This window comes from Tympanuchus pallidicinctus, unplaced genomic scaffold, assembly GCF_026119805.1.
Source record: "Tympanuchus pallidicinctus isolate F22 unplaced genomic scaffold, pur_lepc_1.0 scaffold19, whole genome shotgun sequence".
In the NCBI taxonomy this organism is placed as follows: domain Eukaryota; kingdom Metazoa; phylum Chordata; class Aves; order Galliformes; family Phasianidae; genus Tympanuchus; species Tympanuchus pallidicinctus.
In genome coordinates this window covers 929,259-956,720 of record NW_026294710.1, presented here as the reverse complement: position 1 = coordinate 956,720, position 27,462 = coordinate 929,259, and the positions used below count along the sequence as shown (strand labels likewise).

At 48.0% G+C, this 27,462-nt stretch overlaps 2 protein-coding genes across 15 annotated transcripts in view; one reads left to right on the top strand and one right to left on the bottom strand.

Moving 5' to 3' along the window:
* The window catches only part of NDOR1 (NADPH dependent diflavin oxidoreductase 1), a 235,727-nt gene that overhangs the window by 46,040 nt on the left and 162,225 nt on the right, over positions 1-27,462 (top strand). The gene's annotated exons all lie outside the window — the stretch shown is intronic.
* The window catches only part of EXD3 (exonuclease 3'-5' domain containing 3), a 243,553-nt gene that overhangs the window by 115,996 nt on the left and 100,095 nt on the right, over positions 1-27,462 (bottom strand). For all 14 annotated transcript variants that reach the window (XM_052681286.1, XM_052681279.1, XM_052681287.1 and 11 more), the window contains 3 exons: positions 23,565-23,638; positions 20,562-20,600; positions 3,088-3,254 (listed from right to left, as the gene is read on the bottom strand). In XM_052681286.1, the coding sequence (XP_052537246.1) occupies positions 3,088-3,254; positions 20,562-20,600; positions 23,565-23,638 (280 nt within the window). The remainder of the gene's footprint in view (positions 1-3,087; positions 3,255-20,561; positions 20,601-23,564; positions 23,639-27,462) is intronic.

Below are 27,462 nucleotides of genomic sequence, written 5' to 3'. Positions count from 1 at the left end.
TACAGTAGCTATCGCAACCGGATGAGCAAAATTGCAGCAACAAAGGATTTTGCTTGTCTGCTACAGCTCCACATGGATGGCAGAGCACCTGCTGATCAGTGTGCCTTCACTCCACCCGCACAATACTGAGGCTTCCTGGAGCAGAGGTTCCCAACCTCTTTGGTTTTTATCTCCTGAGATGCACAGTTTGTGGATAGGTCACACTCCTGTTAACCACCCCTCTGTGTTCTGAGGGATTACACCTCATCAAAAACCTCCTGGCTCCCAGCAGGCAGTCGTTCAGCTTCAGTAAGGGGGAGAAAGCAGCTCCACAATGCATCAGATCTAAGCAGAACATGTCCTTGACAGACAAGTTTCCTGTGCTCCAAGAAAGCCAGTGAAAGACAGTGCTTTCAGTGTGAGTACATCTGGGTCACACCGGGCCTGAACACCAACCCGTGCAGCTCCGCACTGGGAGAAAGATCAGATCCATGAACTTCAGCACGTGAATTGTTAAAGGCCATCAGTGATCTCCTCCCCAGTTCATTACCATTAAAAATAGTGATACATTATGTACTCATTCATCTTCTAATTAAAGCAAGTTAATCCAAACTATACTCCTAAACTATGACTTTTTAGCCAAGAAAAGCTATGGCTTTTTGGCTTCTTTTTTTTCAGAATCACCTCTTCCGAGGATGGAAATCTGCCCCAGTGCTCTAGTGCTGAAAACAAGACACCTGACACTGAACTTGTTAGAGCAGGTAACCTTGCCCAGTCTCAGGCTTGCTCTGTTTAATACGGTCCCCTTGGCGAGGGGTCAGCATTAACCAGGCACCCCAGAACAGATCCTAACTGTTGGAGGGAGTTCATACATCTGACATACAACATCAGTAGGAGAGTTCAATGCTAAGAATGTAAGGTAAGAGGAAGAACCCAAATCGTGTGGATGGAACTGCACATTCTGCAGCAGCATGTGAGAGCCTCAGACAATGTGGAGGAGCAGAGGAGGAAGGGAATGCAGCCCCTGCCTCTGATTGTTGCACCAAGCAGCTTGTGCTGAATTGGGGCTGAAAGCTTCCAATTTGCTACCAAAAGAGCAGTGATGGTTGATCTTCTGCTGGCTTTAATCCTTCCCAAACGGGCAATGTGTGATGCCAACTTCTCCAAAAGGCCCCACAACCCATTTCCAATCTCAGATTTCCATCACGTGCACTGCAAAGTTCAGCCCCATACATGAACTTATTCCCTCATGTTACTGGTTCCAAGGGTTATGTTTGAAGGATGCTAAAGATATGAGCTATCAGCTTGTACAAAAATGTAAATAGTTACCTCTTGGGAGTGGTCAAGATTTTCTCACAAACTCTCCTCTAATCTCACCATGTTTTTGAACTAGAAACACCAATCTCCACGTTAAAAAATAACAATCTCAAACCTAACGCCACATTTCACAATTGAGGACAGAAAGGTAAAACAGAGGCACCAAGTAAGAGGGGCTGAGTCCCAGCACCCTGCAGTAAGGTGACTGCCTATAAGAGTGGAGTCCTAAGGGACATAATGCACTGTGGTTCTGCTGCTTCTTTTGTTTTCTGACAAAAGCCCTGACTCTACCTGGAAATATGCGACTGCTCCTCGAACGTCAGCAAGGCTTTGAGCTATGCTCCACCAAAACCACACAGCCACAGCTGTCCTGCATTTGCATTGAGTGTTCAGGGATTGGTGCTCTTCTGCGCACAGAATCCAATTAGATAAATTCCTGCCCTTCAACAAGTAGAGAAAATGCTGCTTGCAACAGCCAGCAAAGCGACAGTAAATTACTCTGACCCCAAGGGCTGTGGTAGCCTGCAGCCTTGCAGGAGTTTGGTGGTGAACACGCATGGGCACAGAGGCTGCCAGCCTGGGTTCACAGGACCAGACCTCACCCAGCCCGAGGTTCCAGATTCCCTTGGTGAGATCCTGAGAAGAGCCCACATGCACCACCTGCAGTCTTTGCAGTTCCTCAGGACTTGCAGGAGCCAGCAGCAGTGTGCAGATCCTTCTGCAGGAAAAAAATGCTTTAAGAAATAGTGCCGAACACGACACTACCTTAGAGATCTGCTTTAAAATGCTTGTGGGCAGAGCCATTGAAGTGTGGCAGAAACACCCTCACTCATGAGCAGAAAGCAAGCAACTGAGACTCAGCACATTATACCCTTCTTCCTCCACACAGCACAACTAAGCGACTGGAGGACGCTGCTGCACAAGGAGGATGACGTGGGGCTGTTAACTCCAAAGTACACAGCACAGAACATCCAGAAGACACAGAACCAGGACTGCAAAGCTTTGGTACACCTTCACGTGGAGCGCACTGTGGAGATCAGACAGCCTCCGTTGGCTCACCTGCTGCATGGAACATGGGGTTCCAAAGCAGGAGGGGAACTGTGGCACTGCACTGTGGGGACTGCATTTGAGGAAGGAAGGGGGACAGAAACTAACCAAAGGGCTGAGGGCATCTGAACATCACTGGGTAGATTTGTGCCTGAGAGTCTGGTTTCATCAAATTCTATTAACACGACTCCTCTAGGATCATCAAAAATCCCCATTACTTCTCACAGTGTTGGATAAAGCAAAACCTCCAGACTGGGTTAACAGCTGTCAAAGGAGGAAGCAAACAAATATAATTAGGAAATTTTGAGGAATTTTAAAACTACTTTGTTGTCCACAAGTCTCCCAAAAGACATTAAACCAGGTTAGAGTGCAATGGGGGATGCAGAGTATATGGAAAACATGCAATCAACTCAATAAGGTAAATGCATGTTCAGATCCTGCACACACCATTTCATTTGTGCTGGTGATCCGGCAGAGAGTCTGAAGACCCCTCCACAGCAGAAACAACCTCATACAGCTTCTAAATTCTCACGAGTGAGCTTTAAGTGCACCTTTCCAGACAATTCCAGGCATATGAAAAGCAAATGTGCCATGTTTATCACCAAGATGTGATCTCACTAAATGGAGGAAGTTTTTGCAAAACTATCTCACCAAGGAAGCACTACAGCAGATTATTTTAAGCAAATACACAGTCCTTGAGTGATAAGTAATCTACACTGAAGAGGCACAAAACAGCGTGTTTACCTCTCTTGGATCTCAAGCTTTTGAAGCTCATCAGCCACTTCAGAAGGCAGCATCTCCTCAGGCAAATTGCAGTGTTGTGCCCATCTTGCTGCTGCGTTCAGATCACAGTACCTGAGCAGCAACTGTATCAGGTGCCCCTGAAGCCATCGATTCTCTCCAACTGTGCTCTGGAAGGAATCAGAGGTGAAGAGATGTCACTGCAACATCCATTGTGGTGTATCTCACCCCTCTAAGGAGAAACTATCCTACCAGGGGCCCTGAATTAGTGCAGAGAGGAGCAGGAATGCCTGCAATGCAGGACTCGCACTATTCAAGCCCAGCAAGTGCTGCACCTCTTTCTGCCAGGAGATAGAGCACCTCTGGATGCCAAGAGCTTAACAGGCTCTTCGGATTCTTCAATAGCAAGGCAGCTCTGAACTGTATTTGTATATTGTATTCAGGAAATATCTGTCTGAAAGCCATGGGTGCAGCAGAGATAAGTGAGGGTAAAGCAACGCCATGTAGCCAGGCCAGTGGCTAGCATATTGTTTGGTTGATCTCAGACACTAATTAGATTCAGCACCATCAGAGGCAGTGACTGAGCAGTGAGTACAGCTCTATGGGCTCATCAGCCAGCTAACTGCATGGCTTCTGGGTTGATTTACATGCTGTGTGCACACATGGGTCTAAAGGGATGCTGATGTGCTGGCAAAGGCCATAGGATGGCTGCAGATAAGACAGCAGCATTGGGCTTCTCCCAGCTTTGGGATTACCTGCGTGGATAAACAGGACTCTACAATTTGTCAGTCACATGTGGGTTCAAAGCAGGACACAGCAAAGCTTTCTTGAGCAGCACACTCTGACGTTCACTGTGAGGATAATGCTCATTGCTCAGTTTGCACACCACTGCTGTGAAAACAGGGCCACCAGGTCCCTTCTGCAGCAAAATGCAGCAGATGTTAAGCAGACATCCTGCAACACCAGCACAGACCCAGCCAGCACAGCCAGTGGGTCCAGGCAGGCAGTGGTCCCCTCCTGGACTGGAAATCGTTTGCTCTGGAAATCCGACTTTAACCCCACTGATAACAAGAGGTATCCAGAGCAGATATTTCTCCTTTAGTATCTATTCCAGGTCTCTGTGGACATGATGACTGGCTTATTGCTTACACAGACAAACACAATCTCAAGTGTCACTGCAGGAGCCTGAGTTATGCACACCTGCAAATGGGGAAGGCTGCTTGAGATGTTCCCTGTCCCCAGATGTTTTCTGGTGGGAGTGAACACAGTGTGCATGTGCCTGAGCGCATTTCAGAGCTCAGAAGAGCACAAGCACAAACTCACTGCTGCCTATGGCTTAATCCAGTGGGGAAGCACAGCTCGTTGCTCACGCTGGCACCACGGAGCTGCCATGAGCAGATGAATAGGGCCCACAATAGTCTCCACTTTGACACTCAGATCCACCAAAGCTCTGTTCTCTTGTTCACCACCCTGCTGGATGCTCTTCAGGGTGCCGCGACGCAGCAGCTGTAATAGGAAGTTAGGGTATGGTGATCCGACAGCCAGGAGAGCTGCAGGGGGTGGCAGCAACCCCTCCTGCCCAGCCAGCCCACCTGTGCTCACACATGGCTCAGAGCCACCGCAGCCAGACCCACATTCCTCCAGACAGCCCTGCTGACTGATTTACTCACCCATCTCCCTTAGAAGTTAATATTGTCAAGGAAACTTAATTGCTACAACAAGTTGAAACTCTACACGGCGGATCAGGTTCTGCAGATACACAGCTACACTGCTGCTAGCACTACCAACAGGTATTTTTTAGGGTAGCAAAAGGCCACAGGAATGAAGTACCCAGGTGTGCACATTACTGCTATCCCTCCTTTGCTGCCCCACCAAGCTCCCGCAGGTCAGAGGCTGTTCCCAGGTGTGGGCACCTTGCTTTTCCTCCCCTGCATGTGCCAGCAGTGCTGGGTGGTAACGCAGGGGCCACGGGGCCTCATTCCTCACATTCCTTCAGTAACTAAAAGGTGAGAAGTTTTCTTCAAAGCAGACAGCCCTGAGCAGAGATCAGGAAACAAACCTGGCGACGACGGCCTCGAGGTAAAGGAAGGAAGGAAAATAAAGAAACAAACAAACAAACAAACAAAAACGCCCCAAACCAAAAACCCCAGAGAGGTGTTGGAGGGGGCACAGGCCTGGAAGAAGAGCCACGGCCATCTGGCATCCCAGGTAGTGCTCACAGGAAGCCAACCTGCCCCTAAAAACGGCCACCTCAGCACCGTGTCTGTGCCCTGCCACTTCACCAGCTGCCACAACGCAGCTCTTCCCATGGGTACAAGGAGGACTTTCACTGCTGCTCCTCGGAGGCACAGCAGGAGCAGTGCCAGCAGGATGGGGGGAGCACAGGGAGCCCAGAGCTCAGCTGCAGGGGGGAAGCAGGAAAGGGAGACACAGCGATGGGCAGTGCAGGAAAGGATCAGCTGCCACACTGCAGCTTTTGCACTCCACGTTTCCTCCCCCCTGAGCCCTCCCTCGGCCATGCCAGCCCACACTGCATCTCACATCTCTGCTCCATGCAGCTGAGCTCAGCCAAGCACCTTGGACAAGAAGGGCGCTGGGAGAACTCCTGCCTGCTCTGCCAAGCCGCTTCTCACAGTCCTCCCCAAAAGAACATATTTTCTTATTAACATTACAGAGCAATTCCCTCTTCTAGGTTCCCCTGTGTCCATCCCATTGTCTTTCTGTCTTTTTTCCTACAACACAAAGTCTTTGGGGGTGGATCTCTCTTCAGTTCAATTGTTAATAAATCTCCTCGTGTCAGCTTTATTTCTGGAAATAATGAGGTGCAGATCTTTCTCTTTTTTTAATGATAACAGATTTATTCTTTCAACCACAAAAACAACTCTGGAAAGAAGGTTAACGTCTCCAGAGATATTACATCTTGCACTCTGAAATGGAAAATAGCTGTGTTTGTTATTTGTTGTTTCTTTGAATGAAAAGAAATAACATTGCTCTAAAGAGGAAAGGCTTCCACCGCAACAGCTCAGCAAGGAGCAAGAATGTGGAAAGCGGTCCCACAAGACGTGGGTCCGGATGGAGGGACAAACACTGCACTTGGGGTGACATTTCATGCCTTTTGTTTTTAGGACACATGGAGAGGAAAGCGGCGCAGTGGTTTGATGAGCATCAGCCACACATCCTAGTGAGAGAAGACGACTGTACCAGGAGGCTTGGTTACTTCTGTGGGTTCTAGATGTATCATACATTCTTTAATCCACACAAAATGCCTGACACCACCAACAACCCATGATTAAAGCTTTCCAAAATGACTGCTGCAGATTGCCTACTTGTAAATCCAGTTCTTCCCCAGCCAAACGCCTCATACAGATCCTAGCAGTCAGTACAGAGCAAGGCCAGCAATGCCACAGAATCATGGAATGCCCTGATCTTAATCCATGGCACAGCAATTCCTCTACTGCTATTGGTAATGTGGAATTCAAATACACAATATCTATTCTGGAAGTCACCCTCAGCAGCCCTGGGTTACTTTTATCTGTGTGAGTTGAGCTGCATTTCTGCCTGATACGATTCTCCACTTTCCCCCAGTATCTTTAACCAGTGAAGTTATTCATGCTGCAGTGACACCAATATTTGCAGCTAGATTTTAATTTAACTTTTGAATGTGTTGGCCAATTTCCTCTGCTATTCAGTGCTGCTAGAAACAGCAGAAAAACGTCCTGCTAACACAGAGAAAATGTCACGTAGGATATTTTAGAGCCCGACACTGTAAGGGAGGGGAAAGTGAAACCTGAGCTCGGAAGGACAGAACTGCTGTAAGCCACGGAGGAGGTGAGGAGCACTCCTGGGGTCACTGCGATGCTGCAGGTGCCTCCAGGTTCCCCACAGCATCCTACCGTGCTGTCACTGTTGCTTCATTTGTGATGGAGGTTTCTGCATTGCAGTGGCACCGTTAGTAACTCATTTACGGAAAGGATTTACAGCTGGGAGCGGAGCGGGGACCCCGAGCGGCACCGCGGCCTGTTCCCCGGGCGAAGAGCATCCTGACCTGCAGGCGCCCCGCACCGACGGCTTTCGGCTGGGAGGTGCCAGCATCGCTCGCACTGCAGTGCAAGGCTCCGTGCGAGAGCAGCCGGCCGCTCACCCGCGGGCAGCGCACAAAGGCGGCAGCATGAGAAAGACGGACTTTCTCACCACTTGAGCTGCGCTCTCTCTCCCAGCGCTGGCTGCTCAGATGCACTAATTTAGGAACCGAAGAAGAACAAAATAGCCTCCATTCATATCCCCGAAGACTGACTTTCAGATAGCGATCAGTGCGTCATTGACAGAGCCACACTTCAGTGTTCTGGAGGCCATTACCACATCAATGGCGGGGAAGTGGTCTTTCTTCTCTCTTTCAACACAGCTTTGGCAATGGGCTCCCTGGGGCATGTTCACACTACCTTTGTGTATCGGGAGCCCCGGCTTCCCAGCCTCCCCGCCATCAGCTGGGGGAGACGGCTCTTTGAGAGGCCATTCAGAGGAGCCTAACTCACCATATCGCTCGGATCAAGGCGAAAGCAACGACGGAAGACAACGTGCCGGGCTCCCCTGGGGGAGCTGCGTGCTCCTGGGACACCTGGGAGGAGCGCTCGGTTGTGAGCCCTGGCCGGGGCTGCGCTCGGACTGCTTCCCCTCTGCAGCCCTTACGATCTCACCCGTGCAGCTTGTTGCTCCGAAGTCCAGACGCCGCATCAGACGGTGGCCAGAAGAAATGCGAACGTCTAGCTTGTCTGTTAAAATCCACCGGGAGACCTGCAAGCCCATCCGTGGCACAGCCAGGGGCTGAGGGAAAGGCTCCTGCCCTCTGCTCTGTGCGTGGAGACCACATCGGGACACTGGGCGTTGTAATGGGACACGGAGCCCGGTTTTGGGATTCAGGGCATGGCTTTGGGACTTGGGGTTTGGCTCTGGGACCCGGGGCTTGGTTTTGGCACCCAGTGCAAACAAGAAGCAGATAAATAGGAGAGAGGTCAGCAGGGAGCCCTGAGCTGCTGCTGGGCTGCAGCACTGCACGAGGAGCTCGGCTCGGTCAGCCCAAGGAAGGCTGAGCTGGCGCTATGCAGGAATATAACTGTGCTTTTCTGCTGTACCACGGGCTGCCAGGGAGAAAAACAGAGGCGGAGCCTTTCAGAAATGACAAGTAGGCACTTAAGGGAGCTTGCAAGAAGGAAGGGGTCCAACTTTTTACACTGTGTGGTAGTGATAGGGGGAATGGCGTTAAGCTATAAGAGGAGACTTAGTTGAGATGTGAAGGGAAAATCCTTTCCTCAGAGGGCGGTGAGGCCCTGGCACTGCTGCCCAGAGCTGTGGGCCCCCATCCCTGGAGGCACTCGAGGCTGGGTTGGATGGGATCCTGAGCAGCTGAGCTGGTGGGAGGTTGGAACTGGATGATCTTTAAGGTCCCTTCCAATTTAAGCCATTCTATGATTTTATACAGGAAAAAAAAAGTGAGCGTGCCAAAGCGCTGAAACAAATCCAGGGGGGCTGTGGAGCCAGGCAGGGCCCCCACCTTCAAGCTGAAACTACTCTGTTTCTGTGATCAGTGCTGCCCTGCCCTGCATCGCAGCTGTTCTCTTCACAAAGACACGCAGCTTCTTGCAGCAACGGCTGCTTTCAAGTCCCCAGCACCTCCCCAGCTGAGAACACCCAAGATCTCGTCTAACCAGAGTACAGGATGGCCCTGATCGCGCTCAACAATATGACATGGAGATCCAAAATACATTTCCTGCATTGGGATTCTTTCCAAACTCGTAGCAGGCAGCCCCTGAGGGAAGTTCTTCATCCTCGCCAAATGAAATCATCATGTCTCCAAAATCTGTTCGTCCTGCCACGGGCGAGAGAAGGTACAGAGGTAAAAAAATGAACTGTGCTTTCAAAGTTGGAACTGAAGAGTGAGCATTTTCAACAAATGTTACGCAAGAACTTGAGACTTAAACAAACCAACAAAAAACACAACTCTGAGCAACTGAGCAGCTCTTCACAGCAACCATCAGCAAGCTCAGAGCTGTGACAGATGAGCCGACTGCTGCTCACAGCTCCACGTTGTAGGGCACATGAAACTTCCCACTTCAGAGAGAAAAAAGTTCTCCATACAAAATTTCACTTCCCTGAATCTGACCCAAACATCGCAGCTCTAGTAGCCAACCAGAACACAGGTATACAGCAAAAGGGCAATACTCTACAAAGTGCTCCCAGTATGCCCAAGGAAAGGTCTGCCCCACAATCCCCCGGCTGTTTCAGGATGCCAGGAGATTTGGGAAAGAGAGCATCATGATACATGCGTAAGACTAACACACAGCACTGGGGCAGAATCCTCACTGATGCCCTCCAGCATATGGACACAGCCTCTTCAGTGCTGCTCTGAAAAATCTGCTCTTACTGTCTGACCAGCCGCCACTGCTGGGCCTGCAGAATGACATTAGCAAACGATTCCACTCCTCCATGCTTATGCATCTGTCCGTCCATTCATGTCACTGTCTGTGTCAGCCAGACCCCGCAGGAGGGAAGGCAGCCCAAGCCAGGTGGATGTGTTGGCCAGTGACTCCTGGGCTGGGCCAGGGATCACTTCATGGTCCTCTTCTGTTCAGTAGCGTAGGTACAGCCTGACACTTTGAGGGACTTTCATAGAGGGAACATCAGAACTTCTGTCTTTTTAACCCATAATTAACTCACATTCCTTATCGACATCCCACAACAGTTCCAGGTATATGGATGCACAGAGTCTGGATGCGTTCACCTGCAGTACTTATCCTCCCCTCCACTACTTGCTCAGGGAATGCTGCAGACATATGTCCTTATGCGCTGTAGAGCCAAACTAACCCTATTCAGACAGGGTCAGTTATTTGAAGAAAGAAATAATTACATGGCATCCTTAAAAATCCAAAATGAATACAATTTCTTAACAAATGGACTGAAAATTCTTTTTCACTACTGCTGCAGAGGCATATTCTGAATTCTAATCTAACCCTGGCCCCCAGATTGCTGAATATTATTCATCACAGGGATCAGCAAAGGACCATGGACTTGCTCCGAATAAATAAGCTGCTCAGTTTTTATATGCTTCCAGATTTCTCACACCTCTTGGTCCCACGATGGCAGGCTGGAGATATTTTCTGGGAAGATTCCAGCACTTGGCAAGACTGAAGATGAATGAGGATGGGGAAATGGGCCAAGCTCTTTCAGAGTGCAAAGTAATATGTTACTTATCACAGTAGATGCTTTGTCTGAGACCAATAACAGCGCATTGAAGACAAACTGGCATCCCTTATCTTCCCAGTGTATTCTGAAGTAGCGTTTATCTATCAGACTTTTGTCATCCTGTCACACACACACGAACAAAGTGTCACGGTGGCAAACAGCCAATTGCTCCCCAGTTTAAGAAAGCGAGGGCTCCCACCATACATTGCACACTGTGACCTACGCTGCTACTGGAGTTCACCCAGCCTGATCTTCTTACGATCCAACAACACTCCCCTGTTCCCTCAAGCCTAACAGGGTTCATATACTTGCCAAGCGCTTTCATAAACTTTCTACAAATGTCACCATAACATAACTCTATTTTATTTTGTGTCTTGAAGCATGAAATCCTGCGCAAGGAAAATATGGCGCTTCCTGTTAAACTATGACCTAGCAGAAGTCTGAGGCCGCCTGAAGGATCGCTATCAGAACGTGATTATTTCAAAATGCAACTTAGCAGAAGTGTCTGACATCCACTCACACCACAGGATCTGTCTGCAGGAGCTCCACTCCAGCTACAAAAGCACAGCAAGGACTGCAGCGACAGCCACACACTGCCAGAGAACAACGGTGTTGTGGGGATGAGAACAGAGAGTAAAGCACTGCTTCACTGCGGGACTGCGAGAGCTGCAGATGTGCCAAGAGGAAGAGCCTGCAGGAACAAAACCACTGTCGCTGTGTCTCCTCTGCTGTGAGGCTCAGCATTACACTTAATCAGTTTATCAGGATGCAGAGCAACTGAAGCCACCACGACGCCTTCCCATTTGTCTTGGAAAACCATAATATTAACCCTAACAAGCTAAACCAGTATACCAATTAACCTAACCAATCGCTCAATTAAGTGTTCCCATGCACAGTCACATGCGTAATGAGAATTCATAAACTCCTTTGTAAGGAGAGGTGGAATTCTGTTGGTTCCCAGCAGGGCAGGAGGATTCATTGCTGGTGCCCAGGTCAGCTCCACACAGCCAACGCGGACTCAGCAGAACCTGTTGGTAAGGGAAGAGCCTTGCAAACCTCTTTCTCCTTCTCTTGCTACTCCACTCTCTCTGCTCAGGTCCAAATGCTGTTACGAAGGCAAACAACAAAACAGGAATCCCCCAATACTTTGTCCTGCCTCAGCCTCCCATAGGGCTCCTTCCATACTACGCTGTCTGGATGCAGCCCTAATGCCTGGCAATGCCCCTCTGAGCTGCACTTCTCGTGTGGAAACAGCTCCATGAAAGACAGGTCATCAAAGAGCTGCATGGTCTCAGCTGCATCACTGCCTCAGTGAGAAGGCCTGTAACAGGGGGCATTTTCTATTGAGGAAATCCAGGCGAATAAGGGAAAAGTTGGCGATGGAAATATTTGTTTGGGAGCCCTCACTCCTGCCATCCTTGGCCGATGATAAATAGACACCCGCAAGAAAAACGTGGGTTACCACTTATTTTACCCATCGCAAACCCCACCTGGCTCAGAGCCAACGCAATAAAGGTATCTCTGTGGGATCTTCACCAAAAGGAAAGCTTGGCAGAGGCTTTTCCTCTCCTTTAATCTCTTTTGGTGCATTTGCACTCCCAGTGATTTTTTGTTCTGAAGGAGAAATACTTGAGAGGGTTGACTGAATGAACTCTGAAATTCACACCCCGGCAAATTGGACTGATTTCCTAAATCCATAATTACAACATTCCTCAGAGATACACATTCTTTCAGAGAGAACAAGGGAAGATTAGTTTCCTGTTTCTTCCTATTTACATGACTTCTCCATCCAGAGGAGCCTTTTTCCTTCTCAAACAATCCTCTGTTTATGTGGTTCCCCTCTTGGCAGGGAACTGGTGAACTAATCTTGCCTAGAAGTGCAAGACAGCCACACTATCAATTGCAAATGGCCCAGCCATCTTTGTGAGAGGCAGCTGATTTGCACAGGCCTTTACAGCCTGGTATCTACCTGTGGGAGCACTCAGGCAGGCACAGATTGATTACAGGGTTTTCTAAATAAGCTGGGATGATTATTGAATGACCAGGTAGCTTTACTGTTGGCCGGATAAGGACATGGGAGTGGACCTGTGCTGTGTATGAATATGTGCAAAGCTTTGGCAAATGGGCGGTCTGTCTTCCTGTGCTACCATAGGAAGCAGAAAGCTCAATGTCTCGTCCTCTTCTTTGCCTGTTTCTGCTGGAGGAGCCACTGTTAGCACTCCTCATAAAATTCCCTTTGCATTAGAGCAGCAAGAACAAGGATATTTGTTTGCTTGAAGCTCTACACAGTGACACTGTCCTTACTTTTTCTTTGTGGCACAAATCCCTACATCTGATGCAGTTTGGAGTCAGTAAAAGGCATCCAGGAAACTACCACCACAGACTCCTGACGTAGCTTTCAAGCACCTCGATGTCCCACACGTTCCTATAAAGTTCTGAATGACAGTACTTCCTGCATTACCCACAAAAGCAATGTTTTTCCAATTTGGTTGAATTAAGCATCCCACCAGGGCCTATCGGTTGAGTCTAACAGCTTGCTGAAGGTCTCACTCTTTAATGTAGCGCTGACCTTTCAACCTACAGCCATAAGCCAATTACCCTCTTTTTTATACCATACCAAATCTCTTTCTGATGAAGCTGTGCTTTTGAATGAATGCATGCCAGTGACAGAAATGTTATTATGCTGCTTAGCAGCAAGCTAGTGCTGTCTGGCTGCAGGAGTTTTAAGGTCAGAAAGCATCTCTAACATACTGAACCAGTTCTAAGAGTAATTTTTTTCCCCAGGGTTCTCTCCAGTTCCCTTCTCTTCAGTCTCTGGTGCTGTGTGTGTACATAAAGGCTATTTGGACACACTTTTTACAACGGAGGTGCTGGGCTCTCAGAATAATTCCTTACCAACAGCTCACTGAAGCAGGAGATGGACACTCAGATCCCACAAGCCTCTGCTGAATTCCCAGAGCTTGGCCCTTGTAGACTCTTATTTAAGCAAATGTGAGCTGATTTTCCAAGGTTATTGAACAAACACATCTCCCACCCCTCCAGAAAAACTTGCAGCGGACTGTCTTATCTTTTTGACACTTTCATGGACACCATGGAAAAAAAACTGTATTAATCCACGGCTCATTTGCACCTAACATAAAATTCCACATAAAATTCACATAAAATACATCTGTATGATTGTGCTTGACCACAATTTATCTAGAAATAGCTGGATTATAAATAAAACGATGATAAGGGTTATTAGGCACAGCTGCCCTCCAGGTCTGACACATAGCAATCCTCTCTGAGATGTGCAGGAGGTAACACACAGGTCTTTATTTTCAAGCATATATATATCGAACTTTGCTAACTTTCCTCTAGATAGGAAGGCACGGAAGGCACAGCATCTTTGGCCTTTCCCATGTATTTCCCCCATAACAGCTGTAGTTTGTTAAATGAGAAGTTCCCATTTCTTTTAGATCAACAGTGCTAACTTCATTAGTAGAGACACATATTTTACTGCTCTCCATGCAGAAAGCAGAATGTAACTGAAGAATCACGCTGTGCTTTTCCAGACACATCCACGGATGTCCCTGTTTTCTGCATCAGCCCTGCTGGTGTTTCAGCTGTCAATAAGTGCACAGCACCACTTACAAACTGAACTGAAAAATAGAAGGAAATCCTTACATTGCCTGCTACTTGCACTGCCCAATTTCTCCATGCTTTACTATCCCCCCAGGTACAATATTCTCTTACATCATGTTGTGGCTCTATGGTCTCTCCACAGACCTCTGATAAGAGCAGTAAACGTACAGAAAAAGGGCTGGGGCAGAAGCAGAGGAGTTGGTTGCCAGGATCAAGAATGGAAACATTCCCACCATCACTGAGCTGGTGACTGTCCTCTGTGCAGGGGACAAATTGCAGGAAGAGGAATGGGAACAGCAATGAGAGCAGCATGTGGGAAGGTTTCAACAGATAGAAAGCTTCACTCCAGGGACCCCAGGGACAGCACCTGAGCCCAGCACAGGGCAGAGCTCTGAGCAGTTCCTGAGCACTGATTCCCCCCACGCTGTAGGGCCAGGAGCCAAACCAATCACCCACCAGCTCTGTGCCCGCAGGCAAAGAGGCCATACGCACTACTGAGGGCCGCCACAGCGCCTGGCTCAACTCCTTCTGGTTTCTACCTTCCAGGAAAACAGCCAGTGTAGATTCAACGTCTGAGTGATGAAATCCATTACATCCCTGAATAAACAGTCCGCTCAAAGAGAGTGAAAGGTAATTTGACAGGCAGACTTACACTGCAAAACACATCGTTTATTAATCACCTCCTGAATATAATTCCCGTTTGCACTGCAGAGATTGCCGAATTCCCTACAGATATTAAGTTACTTACACTACGGGGACACTGCAGTACTCAAAACAATCTCCAGCCAATTTAAAAGTTTGCCTCAGCTCAGGGCTCCTAGGGAAAGACACCAGATATGGCTATTTGCAAAGAGGCCTTTCTGACCTCTTGTTCTTATTAAAGATTCCCCAGAGAAGGATTATTGGCCAGGTGTTCTGGCCACAAGAACTTAAAAAAAAAAAGAGTAATTGCATTCTGCTATTTAAATACCCCTCAAAATCACTTTCCTGAGCATAATAGCTCTTACATTTTATTCCATAGGTGGTTACATTTTAATCAGGGTCAAAATGGTCCTGTCGAGAGACACTGCATTAGATCTTGGTGTCACTGAGGATGTTTGCCATTTAGATTTTTCTCTTTATTTAACTTCCAAAATAAGTAAGACTCCATCAATTCCTTGCTGTAGTGTAAGATAACTTATACCTACTAAGGACCAGGAATTGCAAAAGCTTTTCAAATGTATCATGCATAAAGGAAGGCGCTTTACTTTTACGTCTGCTGCTTGGCAGATCTCTACATACTGGCTGTAATGTAGAATAACATCCCTAGAATGTTAGTGGAACTCAGGTTATACATTTGCTCTGAATTACCAGCATCTCACCCCCAGCCACCCAGACAACGAGACTTATGAGCTCACAGGGTTTGATTTGCATGGTCAGAAATTTGAAAATAAATAAGTTATCTCATTGTCACAGCTGGAGAAGGAGATTTGCTGCAGCCTCTCCCAGCGCCGCACACGGGGAACAGCTGCACAGCTCATCTGCTCTGATCTCATGCAAGACCAGAGCACGATGGAGACTGCACTACAGGGGCTGCTTTTCCAGGTGCCCTTCTCCCAATTCACACGTGCCACGTGAAGGACAGATTGGTGCCAACAACTTGCTGGCAAAAGGGTTGGAAAGACGGATGGACGGGCAGATGGATGAACGGATGAACGCTGAGCCACGCTCACAATGAATGCCTGAAGAACATGGAGCGTTGTTTCAAACACCAGCATTTTTTCTGAGTGCTCCTTTTGGAACGGGTTAGGATTTAAAATATGAGGAATAAATGGACAGTTTCCCCTGTGCAAACAGTAGCACAGAAACGACCGTGGGAAGCTTTTTGATTTAGCCACCAAAAGACCTTTGGCTCAACATCACCATATCTACCACTTCACTGTCCCAGAGATCTTGCAAAATAAGTAATTATACTCTCACAGTCCTAAATAAACAAACTGGTTTTAACTTTGTTCAACACCATATTCTAGTTATTGCCCCAAATTAAGAGTCATTTTGCTGTTCTCTGTCACCCCGCTCTGCTCCATGGGAAAAGGAATTTCACAGCAGAAGTCCACGCAAACATACATATAGTTCCCAGATTAAAGTACCTTGAAATAACATTTCAAACTGTTCTAACTGGTTAGTTCTGCTGCAGTTGAATGATTTCCTGCAAAAATACTCCAGATGTTAGAACTGCCAAGCGTGCATGTGCTTTCTGGGATCTAATTGTTCAGAAAACACCCACAGTATTCCATCATTCCCCTGCACCCAACTCGGATATCCCAGCCTTTCCTTGCCAATACAAGAGTGTCACCTGTGGGTGTATCAGGACCTGAGCTTCCCTGGCAGCTCTCAGTTCCTGCTCCACAGACCAGACTGGATCTGAAGGGTCGTGGGTGACTTTACACGAAAGGAGCACAGTGGCACTGGATGGGCACAACTGCAAGATCACCCCAGAAGCATCCCTGGGAACACTGCATCCTGAGAGGTGCAGCAAAGTACCCAACCCTCCCGCTCCTGCTTTAACCAGAGATCTTCAGAGCACCAAAGCCAGGTGATGGGTGCAGTGTGAGATGACCTCGGCCCCCAGCAGCCACTCAGAACGGACAGAGTGCTCTCCAGTAGGTGCCCTGCTGTGTCACCAGCATTGCATTAGTCAGATTCTGTCTGACAGCTAAACTAGTGAGATGTGCCATTAGCAAGCTGAGTTGCTTCCCTACGTCCCTCACCCACGTTACTGGTCTATGTGTGCTCACTTTTTAAAAGCTTGGCAGATGATAAAAAAAGCAAGACTTAGTGTCCAGATGGAGCTCAGAGATAAGTGGTGTCCCGCAGGGGTCAGTGGTGGGACCGGTGCTCCTTAACATCTTCATCAGTGGGTTGATGCACCATCAGCAGTTTGCAGATGACACCAAGCTGTGAGGTGCGTTCTACACCCCCGAGGGATGGGATGCCATCCAGAGGGACCCATTCAGGCTGAGCCGTGGGCCCAGGAGAACCTCATGGGGTTCTAAGTACAAGGGCTGGCACCTCAGCTACCAGTGCAAGCGCAAGTGCAAGTGTAAGGACACAGCACAGTCCTGCCAAAAAAGACCTGGTGATACTGCTGGACAGCAGCTGGACATGAGCCAGCAATGTGCCCTCACAGCCCACAGAGCCAGCCGTAGCCTGGGCTGCATCCAAAGCCACGTGCCAGCAGGGCAGGGAGGGGATCTGCCCCTCTGCTCTGTGCTGTGACACCTCACCTGGAGCACTGCGTCCCGGTGGGGAGTGCTCAGTGCAGGAGAGACACAGAGCTGTTGGAGAGCCACAAAAATGATGGCAGGGATGGAACACCTCCCTGTGAGGACAAGCTGAGAGTTGGGGCTGCGCAGCCTGGAGAAGAGAAAGCTGTGGGGAGAGCTGAGGGCAGCCTATCAGTACCTACAGGGCTGTGAGAAGGGAGGGGACAGACACTTCAGCAGGGGCTGTTATGATAGGAAAAGGGGAAATGGCTTCAAACTAAAGGAGGGGAGATTGCGACTGAACATAAGGGAGAAGCTTTTTTTACGCTCAGGGCAGTGAGGCACTGCACAGGTTGCACAGAGAGGCGGTGGTGCCCCGTCCCTGCAGACAGCCACGGTCAGGCTGTTGGGGCTCTGAGCACTGCTGGAGCTGTGGGTGTCCCTGTGCACTGCAGGGAGTGGGACCTGATGGCTGTAAGGGTCCCTTCCAACTCAGTAATTCCACAAAAAATGCCTACCACCCTTTTTAGTCTCCAAGTGGTTCTTTCTGGCAGGATTTCCCTGGCAGGCAGACTGCTCCTCAACATCAGCATCGCACCGGTTGGTCTGCAGTTTTTGTACCCAATTCTATTAACCTTATGCAGCTGGCTAAGGCTATGAAAAACATTAAACATGCAAAAATGGGAGCAGAAGGGCACGCAGCAAAGCAGACAGCTGGCTCATGCCCTGCCTGTTTTTCTCCTGCATATCTACCATCAGTACCCTACACACCTTCCTCTGTGCTTGTGAGGACAGGCACTCTCCCTGCGTGTTTCCACGCAGCTCACAGGCTCAGTTAGGCAGCTAATGCAGAGCAGCACAGCTGGCACTGTGCAAGAAGAGTGCTCTTCTCCTCCCTGTGCCCCGAGGTATCTGTGCTTGGAGAAGACACACAAAGCGTAGCTCTCCTCCTGGGCTGGCAGGGCTTGCCAACAGGCGGTTGATGAGGGCACTTTCCCTACGGGACGAAGACGTTTTGATTCCTTTGCTTTCCCTCCAGCCCCTGCCTGCCCACGGCTGCCATCCCTGCCTGCTCAGCCGCAGCCTGGCCAGCACGGCAGGCAGGAGAGGGCAAAACCAGTTTCCTACAGGGCTGAGAACAGGTTCTGTTGGCCCCATGATTAACTACAGGGCTTCTGCCTTTTGTAGGAACAGTCAGCTTTACACCTTTGTTCATCCTACAGGGTAGGAACAGGAAAATTCTGCACTTGTACTGCTTTGGGTGAACAGAAAGAAACACCACACTCACCATACCGAATGTGGTCAGCCCCAGTGAATAAGGGGGGCTGCACCAGGGCTCCTGATATCTGTATAATGTAAGACTTTTGTTATGGATGCAGCACAGAATTTAACCAAAAAAAGGGGGATTTAAACCCATAGAAACTTTCAGAGTCTTTTGACTTAAAACAGAAAAAATATACTATACAAAGGTTCTGGCTGTTGTCAGTCATGGAGTTTTCTGGGAGTTTTGGTTCCCACTGCCCCAGAGGACCCAGAAGTCACTCTGCATCCCTCCCCCTGCTTCCCACTCAGCGCTGCATCACCAGGCAGGGCTCCAAACACCAAAACTTGCAGTGAGCCTGAACTACATGCACAGATGGAACACACAACACCAACCGCAGCTATTTCCAGCCCTACAAGGCACTGCCTAACAGACTTTTGTTGTTGTTGTTGTTTGGTCAAAACATGCCAAGTCATTAGTGAAATTCCGAGTGAGAAGTACACTTTTTCCCTCAGGTAAAGCCCAATTTTGCAAAAAAACCAGTTACAGTCAGCCTTGAGTTTTGCACTGGTAAACAAAGCATGTCCAGAGATTTTCCTTTTCTTCTCCTTGAAGCAGCCATGCTGCTAGCAGCGTGGAGCAGCAGCTTAGCTGCACATGCAGTTATTTCAGTTTCCTCCAGATGCACAGGTACAGGTTCTGATTGCTTTAATGTGATGCCAAAGACAGTAATCTCTGATAGCAAGAAGAGCTAGGACTGATAACAGGCAAGTTTAAGCACTACCCATGTGATAATTACACAGCTATCAAAACTGGGTAAGCTGTAGCAGTCAGGAAACACAGTGTTTGCATTGGTTGGAGAAAGCAAAGATGATCTCCTGCCATAGTCCATCATCCAGCTGAGCTCCCACCAGCCACCAAACTTTCCTGAGCATCTATTGCCATGCGTCCCATCGCTACAGATGACTGACATGGCCTGTAACTGTGTATGTTAATTAGAGGTTTTTCCCACTATCCACACCATGGCACTGGCAGAAACTCCTTCGCTGCATGCACCAAAGCTGTGACACGAAGTCTGCTACACCCTCATGTCCAATCCCATCTCAGGTCCTGATCCAGCAAGAAGCCAGCACTTGTGTTGGCCTTCAAGCCTTTGGGAATCAAAGGAAAACCACAAATATGCTGAAAAGATCACTGAGATCAAGAACCAAGACCAAATCTTCCCTCACAAAGTCTGGCCTCTTGCAAGGGTACAATATGCTACACGTGGAAGTTAAATATCTTGCTCAGAAAGACACAGAGTAGGTTTCACAATTACCACGAAGGGATGCTGGCCATCTTATCAACCATCTGTCTGAAGAAACCCTTCCTCATGAATTGGCACTGTCCCTTTTCCTTCTACCTCACAGAAGGGAGAAGAAACATCTCATACTGAAAGTGCACCCAAATCTGGTGTGTACAGATACTGCACAACATCTCACATGCCTGGGTGTATACACTGTCACTAATGGTGTATCACCATAGAATTTCCCAGTATCTCATTGTCCTATTATGCATTTATTGCAGTTTCAGGCCAAAACGCAGTTGCCTGAGCTCTCCCGTTGTACACTAAGAAAAAACAAAATACTTTTTCCTGCGTTATTAAAACTGCTCATGTCCGAGAGCACAAGATGTAGAAGTCACAGTGCCTAACAGCCACGCGTGAACCTGCTGGGAGTTATTCCAAGTGGGCTGTTCAGGGGCCAGTCTGACATTTGTTTGGTTTTACTCACACAGTTTTCCAGCTGCCTGAAGAAAATTTCTTCTCTTCCTCCTCATAATTAAGCATCCTCATTATTTGTACAAATAAGCACCAGGAAGCAAAAGAATGCATTTGATAACATCATCCAAAAGCTAAAGTTAAACCAGGATTGTTTAAAGTCTCACAGGAATTCAAATATAGTTTTTCTTCCTTGCTCTTCCCTGCACCCTCTATTTTGCTGTCTGAGGTTTTACACAAAGTGTAAAACTCTAATAGTTGGGCTCCAATATTTGGTTGTCTATTCTGAACCCCTTAAAATAGCCCCCAACCAAATAGCCTGAGAAAATGGGAGAGAGAAATCCATACTCACCTGGACGTGATCTGTCCAATTCTCCTGAGTCATGGTTTTCTGAAAAGACAAAATGATTCCTGAGCTATCGTACAAAGAGGAGAATGCTACATACAACAAGATGAAATTTAACACACCATCCTAAACACTGCCATCAATTGAGGAATGCGTACAGGAATGCATGGGAAACCTGTGCTTCTCATATGTCACCAGCCGGAGAATGGCAGAAAAACACAGCCCAGACCGTGTAATTTGGGCAGCTACATCACAAAAGACAAAAGCCCCAATCTGATCAAAGCACATGGGCAACACAGCTCCTCACCCAGCAGTGCCTCAAGCACTCCTCACTACCCAGAGCTGGGACTCACTTATAAAAGCAATCACTTTACTCGAGTGGTGCTCCTGCAACGACCAAAGCATCACTGAGCAAAGCTGAAACGGGCCATAGTGTGGTGGAAACGTGGATTGTTGCTGCTGCCTTCTCCTCAGGAGGTGTGCAGTGTGTCCATAGAATGTTCCCCTCTGTGGCACAGCCTGACAGAAAGCGTCCCCATGGGCTGCAGTACGGAAATGATCTCAGGGATTATCTGCAATGCTGAGCCTCCAGAATACGAAAGGACAAACTCTTCTCCACAGCCAAGTCATGAAAAATCCTCTGAAATCATGAGGCCTGGGAAAGGAAACCGATAAGCTAAAATTCCCATTCAAGTGTAATTCAGAGCCAACTTTGGGAGAAACTTGGGACAGGAGCTGTTCTCCACTCTGCCAAGAAAGCAGGCTGCAAGAGACTGATCTGCCATGGATGCCAGAGCCTCACCCCCAGCTTCTGGCAGAGTAACAGTGACTACTAGTGCCACTTCTATGGAAAGGTAGAGAGCAAACAGGGAGTAAGAGCCTCACAGAAAACATCTTGGAGATATACAAGCATGTAATCTAAATACTAGTGAGATGAAGGAGCCATTTGACCAGACCTCGTACACAGCTGAGAATGGTAAACAGAACACCGAAGAGCTCTCAGAAGGGATGGTGTCCAGAAACAGCTGCCAAATGTACCTTAATTGAAGTCACTGGCCAGCTTGGATACTTTAAATCAAGCACATACTGCAAAACAAAGGAAATGGAAGGCCAGGGAGAGCAGAACACCAGATAAAGAATCCATTTCACTCTGCTAAATAAATACACCTGGACAAATGCTTTCGTCTCTTTCACAGTGAATGCTCCCTAGAATGACATTGTCCAACACCACAGCCTTGTGATGAAGGATGCAGAATGGCCCACGCCTCCCCAGGTCTGTGTCAGTTCTTCTGCTAGGCAGGAATCACAGCCTTACTTCTGGATCAGGAGGGCCTGAAGCAGAACTGCCTGTGCCAGAGCAGTGTCATCAGACGACCACCACTTGACTACACCTTCCCTTTCAAAGCAAACTTCAAACGAATCCTCTTTTGAAAAAAAGACAAAGCACTTCTGGAGAAGGTGTCTCATTTCCTGCAAAGTGGATCTGTGAAGACTGGATCAATTGGGAACAACATGCAGGGCCGCTAAAATCGCTGCTGAAGAGCTTCCTGCAACCACAGGGAAGAAGTCCTCTATGAACTGCAACTGGTGAAATACCACGCCATGAAAGAAGAAGAAGCAAACAAAACTGATTCTCAGCTGAGACAATCTGCCAGGCCCAGGGTGATGGGGAATGCCAGAAAATCGAGAAAAGCACCAAAACAGTTAACAAGAAGGGAAATGAGCTTCCCTCTGCAGTGTGCTCAAGAGCATCCAAAGAAAGACAGGGAGCTGTCGGAGAGGGTGCAGAGGAGGGCCACAAAGATGATCAGACAGGATGAGGGAGCTGGGCTTGTTCAGCCTGGAGAAAAGAAGTCTGTGGGATGACCTCACTGCAGCCTTCCAGTGCCTAAAGGGAGCCTATAAACTCTTGGAAAGGGTGGATAACAGCAGGACAAGGGGAAATGGTTTTAAGTTGAGGGAGGGAAGATTGAGGTTGGATGTCAGGGGGAAGTTCTTGACAGAGAGAGTGGTGAGGTGCTGGAACAGCTGCCCAGAGAGGCTGTGATGCCCCGTCCATCCCTGGAGGTGTGCAAGGCCAGGTTGGATGGGGCCCTGGGCAGCCTGGGCTGGTGTGAAATGTGGAGGTTGGTGGCCCTGCGTGTGGCAGGGGGTTGGAGATTCATTATGGTCCCTTCCAACCCGGGCCATTCTGTGTGTGATTCTGTGATTCAAAGGGCAGTGACTTGGCTCAGCACACTCATGAGAGGGGAGAAGAAAGCACTGTCAAGCAATTCTGCAATTAACTGCAAGTCAAACTCCAGGCTGTCTCCTGGAAAATGCTCCTCAGAAAGAATTAATGGCATCTTCCTGTTTTTAGGAGCCCTCAGTGCCAGGACATGTTAACAGTGTGCTTGCAAAGAGGACTCGGAAGTTGGGCAATAGTACAGTTAGTTCAGACAGTCGTTCAGGAGCTGAAAGCACTCCCATTTGGCTCAGTAGTAACAGGGCTGCTAGCACAAAAACTGTCTGTGGCAGGCTTGGGACTGAACCTATCACAGGCGGGCCACCAGTAACAAAGAAGTGACTACAAGGAACAGAGCAATGCAGAGTGCTTACACAGCGGTGCTCTTAAATTCAGAAAATAAAAGATGAAGTCTTCTCTATGCAGTATTTCTCCAGTCTGTTTGTGATGGTTGAGAGAAACCAGACCAGTGGAGAGTCCCCCCTTACCAGCTATGTGCTGATGTACACGTGTCCCAGGGCACCGCTGAGGACACAGGTGAACAAGGACCCAGATCTGTGTAATTACCACTACTGCTCATTGGAATATGAATGGACACAGCAGCTTTTCTCTAACAGAACGCACAGGTCCAGCAGCACACCCAGCACACCTACATGGTAACTACCACAGGAGCTTGTTCACATACAGTATGTATATGTATATACACGTATTTCTGTGATACCAGTCATTCAGAATGCGGAAACAAAGACTCATCCACAGCCATGCCACACAATACAGAAACATACCTCCACAAACCTCTTGTAAAAGAGATAATTCAGAGTTCTCAAGTGCCGCTGATTTATGACATTAGGACAGAGAGCTAAAAGGAAAAAAAGGCATGTGAGTATGCAACATAACTGAACTTCCAATAAGCTTTACTGTCTTGCCATCAGATTTTTTCTTCCCCAGCTTCAAACTAAGTAAGAGAAAGGCAGGATGCCATCAAACTCAGAACAATGAGGGACAGACACACACAGTCAGCTTATCTCAACTATAAACTGTTATTTACACTTTCAACCATGATTACCAATGCTAATCCTTGGCTACTGATATCTCTGGTTGCACCACCCCTGACTGATAAGATCACCTGCTGGTTCAATATCCTTCACAGTCAATGACTTCACACCTTTAATTACATTGCATCCTCTCAGAAGTACCACCTCCAGTGTCTAAAGGTTGTATTAATTTTGATTTGAATGGAAGCTGTGCTGTTGGATCATTTGAGCAGTTTTGAACACATTGCTCAGGATTTACACTTGTGGCTAAAGTTCATCCAATAAAATACATACACAGGAAAGAGACTCCGTATCCATACAAAAGAGGGAAGTGACTACCATGTCGCTGAGCTAGCAAGCAACGGTTGTTTTTGTTTTTATTACTGTCATCTTCATTAGATACGCTGCATTACAACTGCAAAAAATCAGATCTTCACACAGCACGTTGTTTTGAAATCCAGTGCAGTGAGAGATAAATGCAGAAGATAAAACAGATTGAATAGGATTGGCATACATATCTGTCAGTTCTCGCAGGATGCTGGGATGTGTGTGCATGGAAAGGTGGAACCAAACCCTCCGTTGGTTTCAGTGGCTAAAGCCATCCTGGGAGCCGGAAGGAGAAGGACCAGCAATCGGAAATGCTATCAGGCAGCAGTACAGAGAAAACGCTCCGCAGCCTCCCTGCAATGAGCTGACAGCAGGAGGAAGCAGTGCTGCTGTCCAGAGGGTGCTCTGCACAGGATGCTCCGTGTCACACGCGGTGTGCCCAGAGGACTGAAAGCAGAGTGAACAGAGATCTCTGACCACCAGTCCCTGCAAGCAGAAGGATGCGGAACAGTGCAGCTTTCAGAGCCCGGTGAATCACTGATAGCCTGAGCACTGCCATCTCAAACACCAATGTTTAAAGCTGTTATGTTTAAGTTCGTCTTCGAGTGTGACCACATAACCTCAAAGCAAGGTTGTACCTCCTACCCTAAAGATTTCAAAGCACTTCAGAGAAAAATATAGCGGGACTGCTTCAGATCACCAAAGAGAATCTGTTAAAGGCTTTTTTTTTTCTTTTTTCTTTTTTCTGAGAGACCCCAGAGGAAATTTCCAAAGGATGGGACTTGGTTGAACCAAGGGATTTCACCTGTCAGGATAGAGGGACACAGACACTCTGTACAATTTTAAAGACACCAGTGATGTTTTCCACTCTGATATGGAAGAACTGAACTTGAATCCATTTTCAGTATCTTATTACAAACAACAGAAAATGGAAAACGTGAGGATGAAAAGTAACTTGGTGGAACAAAGATGGGTTTAATGGAAAAACAGCAAAATAAAACCAAAATGGACCTCAGTGAACTGGCAGGTAAGATTTCATATCGCTGGGAAGGGAAAAAGAGGTTCAGAAGAGCTGGAAATGGAAAACTGGAAGTGAAGTAAGAGAATAACTGCTATATCAGAAGATCTATGACACTGAGGCAGAGAGCTAGAAATGGGCTGAGTCTCACTGAAAGGCCTCAGATACAACAAGGAAGTGCACAGAAAGTGGAACTGAATTAGACGCAGGCCAAGGAAGAATGCAAACACGTAAAGTCAGAAAGCTTAAAGTTAAACATGAGATGCATCCACCAAGAACCATAAAGGCAGAAAAAATCTTGCTAAAAATAAATTTGTAAAAAGAGGAAGACCAGGGAAAGTGCCAGCAAGTCCCTGCACAGAGGAGGAAAGCTGTGTATGGGCCAGGTATTGCTCATCTTTGTTACAGTAAGGTTCTCTGTACTATTAAATGCAGCATTTTGTGAGTTTTCAAGACTCCCACATTTACAGGGGACAAAGCTGCTGGTAATGGACTTGTTTTGCAGCAAGAGAAACTTCAGTTAGCATTTTGGAAGAAAAAAAAAACACTTAATGGAATGGCTAGAGAAGAACACCATAGGTTGCATGGGATGCTGCAAGCTTTCCACCTTGGAGGTCAGTAAGAATAGGTTACAGACTTTATACAGAAGCAGCAGAAGGGGAGCCCTGTGGCTGTGGGCACTGAGCGTGATGAGGGCAGCACTGCAGAATCTTTGCTGAGCCTTTTCACTGCAGTTTCATGACTGCAGAAACCAATTCACTTCAGGGAAGAGCAACTTCTCCAAGGCCACGTACTGATTAGGACCAAGCACGAATCTGAACTCGGATCTGAGTCAAAACAGGTGTTTTGTTTGCAGAATAATAACCATCTACCTATTCTGCAGCTGTACTTGGGGAGCTTGGGGATCATCGCTGGGCTGTGAAGCACGAGTGGAACACAAACAGTATAACACAGAAACACAGAATCACAGAATGGCCAGGGTTGGAAGGGACCTCAAGGATCACGAAGCTCCAACCCCCTGCCACACGCAGGGCCACCAACCTCCACATTTCAGAGCAGCCCAGGCTGCCCAGGGCCCCATCCAGCCTGGCCTTGAACACCTCCAGGGATGGACGGGGCATCACAGCCTCTCTGGGCAGCTGTTCCAGCTCCTCACCACTCTCTCTGTCAAGAACTTCCCCCTGACATCCAACCTCAATCTTCCCTCCCTCAACTTCAAACCATTTCCTACCCTTTCAACATAACAACAGGGCTGCACCTCCACAACAGCTCCACAACAGTGCTGCACAGAGGTACACATCTGGGACTGACTCAGAAGCAAAAATTCCACTCTGCTCTCAGCCATTAGCAGGGAGTTAATGACTATTAGCAACGGAGAGGAAGTAAAAATGAAATCTGTTTGTCACATCGGATGTGAAACCACTAATACACACCTGTTTCATTCATGTAACACCGGTACATGGTGCAATGCATTTCTGGGTGTGTGACTGTTGCTTTCAGGTCACAGATGACTCCTCCTGAGCTGGGATGAGGACGGGGCCCTCTCGTTACACGGAGTGCCTGACTCCATTCACAATGGGACTCCTTTACTCTGCCCTGGCAGAACAGGAGGGCCCACACAAAGCAGACTTTGTTGTGGGACAAAGTAAAGCAGCCTTGGTTTAATAAAATCAGAGAACCTGAAATCCTAGAGGCTTTTACCCCGGTACTGCTAAGGACTGCTGGGGAACCTGATGAGGAGCGAGCTGTGCATTAATCGCAGTATATTATGATGAGAGTATTCCCTGAGTGCAAATCAGTGGAGGGTAAGGCAAGACTCAAGAAAACTTCTTTTTGTTGTAAACTCAAAGATGCATTGTCTCTCACAGTGCTCTGAGCCACTGCAGGTTGGGCTGAGCAGTCCTCGGAAGGGAAGGGGAGCAGAAGCCCAAGTCTGGCCCCAAACCCTCGAGCTCCCTGCTGGTTTTGCTGCCAGGAGTGCTGGCTGACCCTGTGCAGGGAGAGCGTAGCACGTGGCTTTCAATTAGTGCCTACAGGAAAAATTGCTCTGGTGTGGTCTCTCCACAAGTATAGATAGGATGTATTCACAGCCAGAACACCAGGACTGGTGTGACGTTTGCAATGGACAGCGTGGAGCTGCTGGGCGCCTTGGCTTGCCTACAGCAGGTCATGCACCCTTTGTGTTTCAGCACAGGCAAACACGTTGGAGAAGGTAAGGACCAAGGATGGAGCTGACACGTTCCCTTCTCCAGCAGCCCAAGTGCAGCCCAGGTCAGGATGCTCGGACCCAGTGTGGAAGCCTAC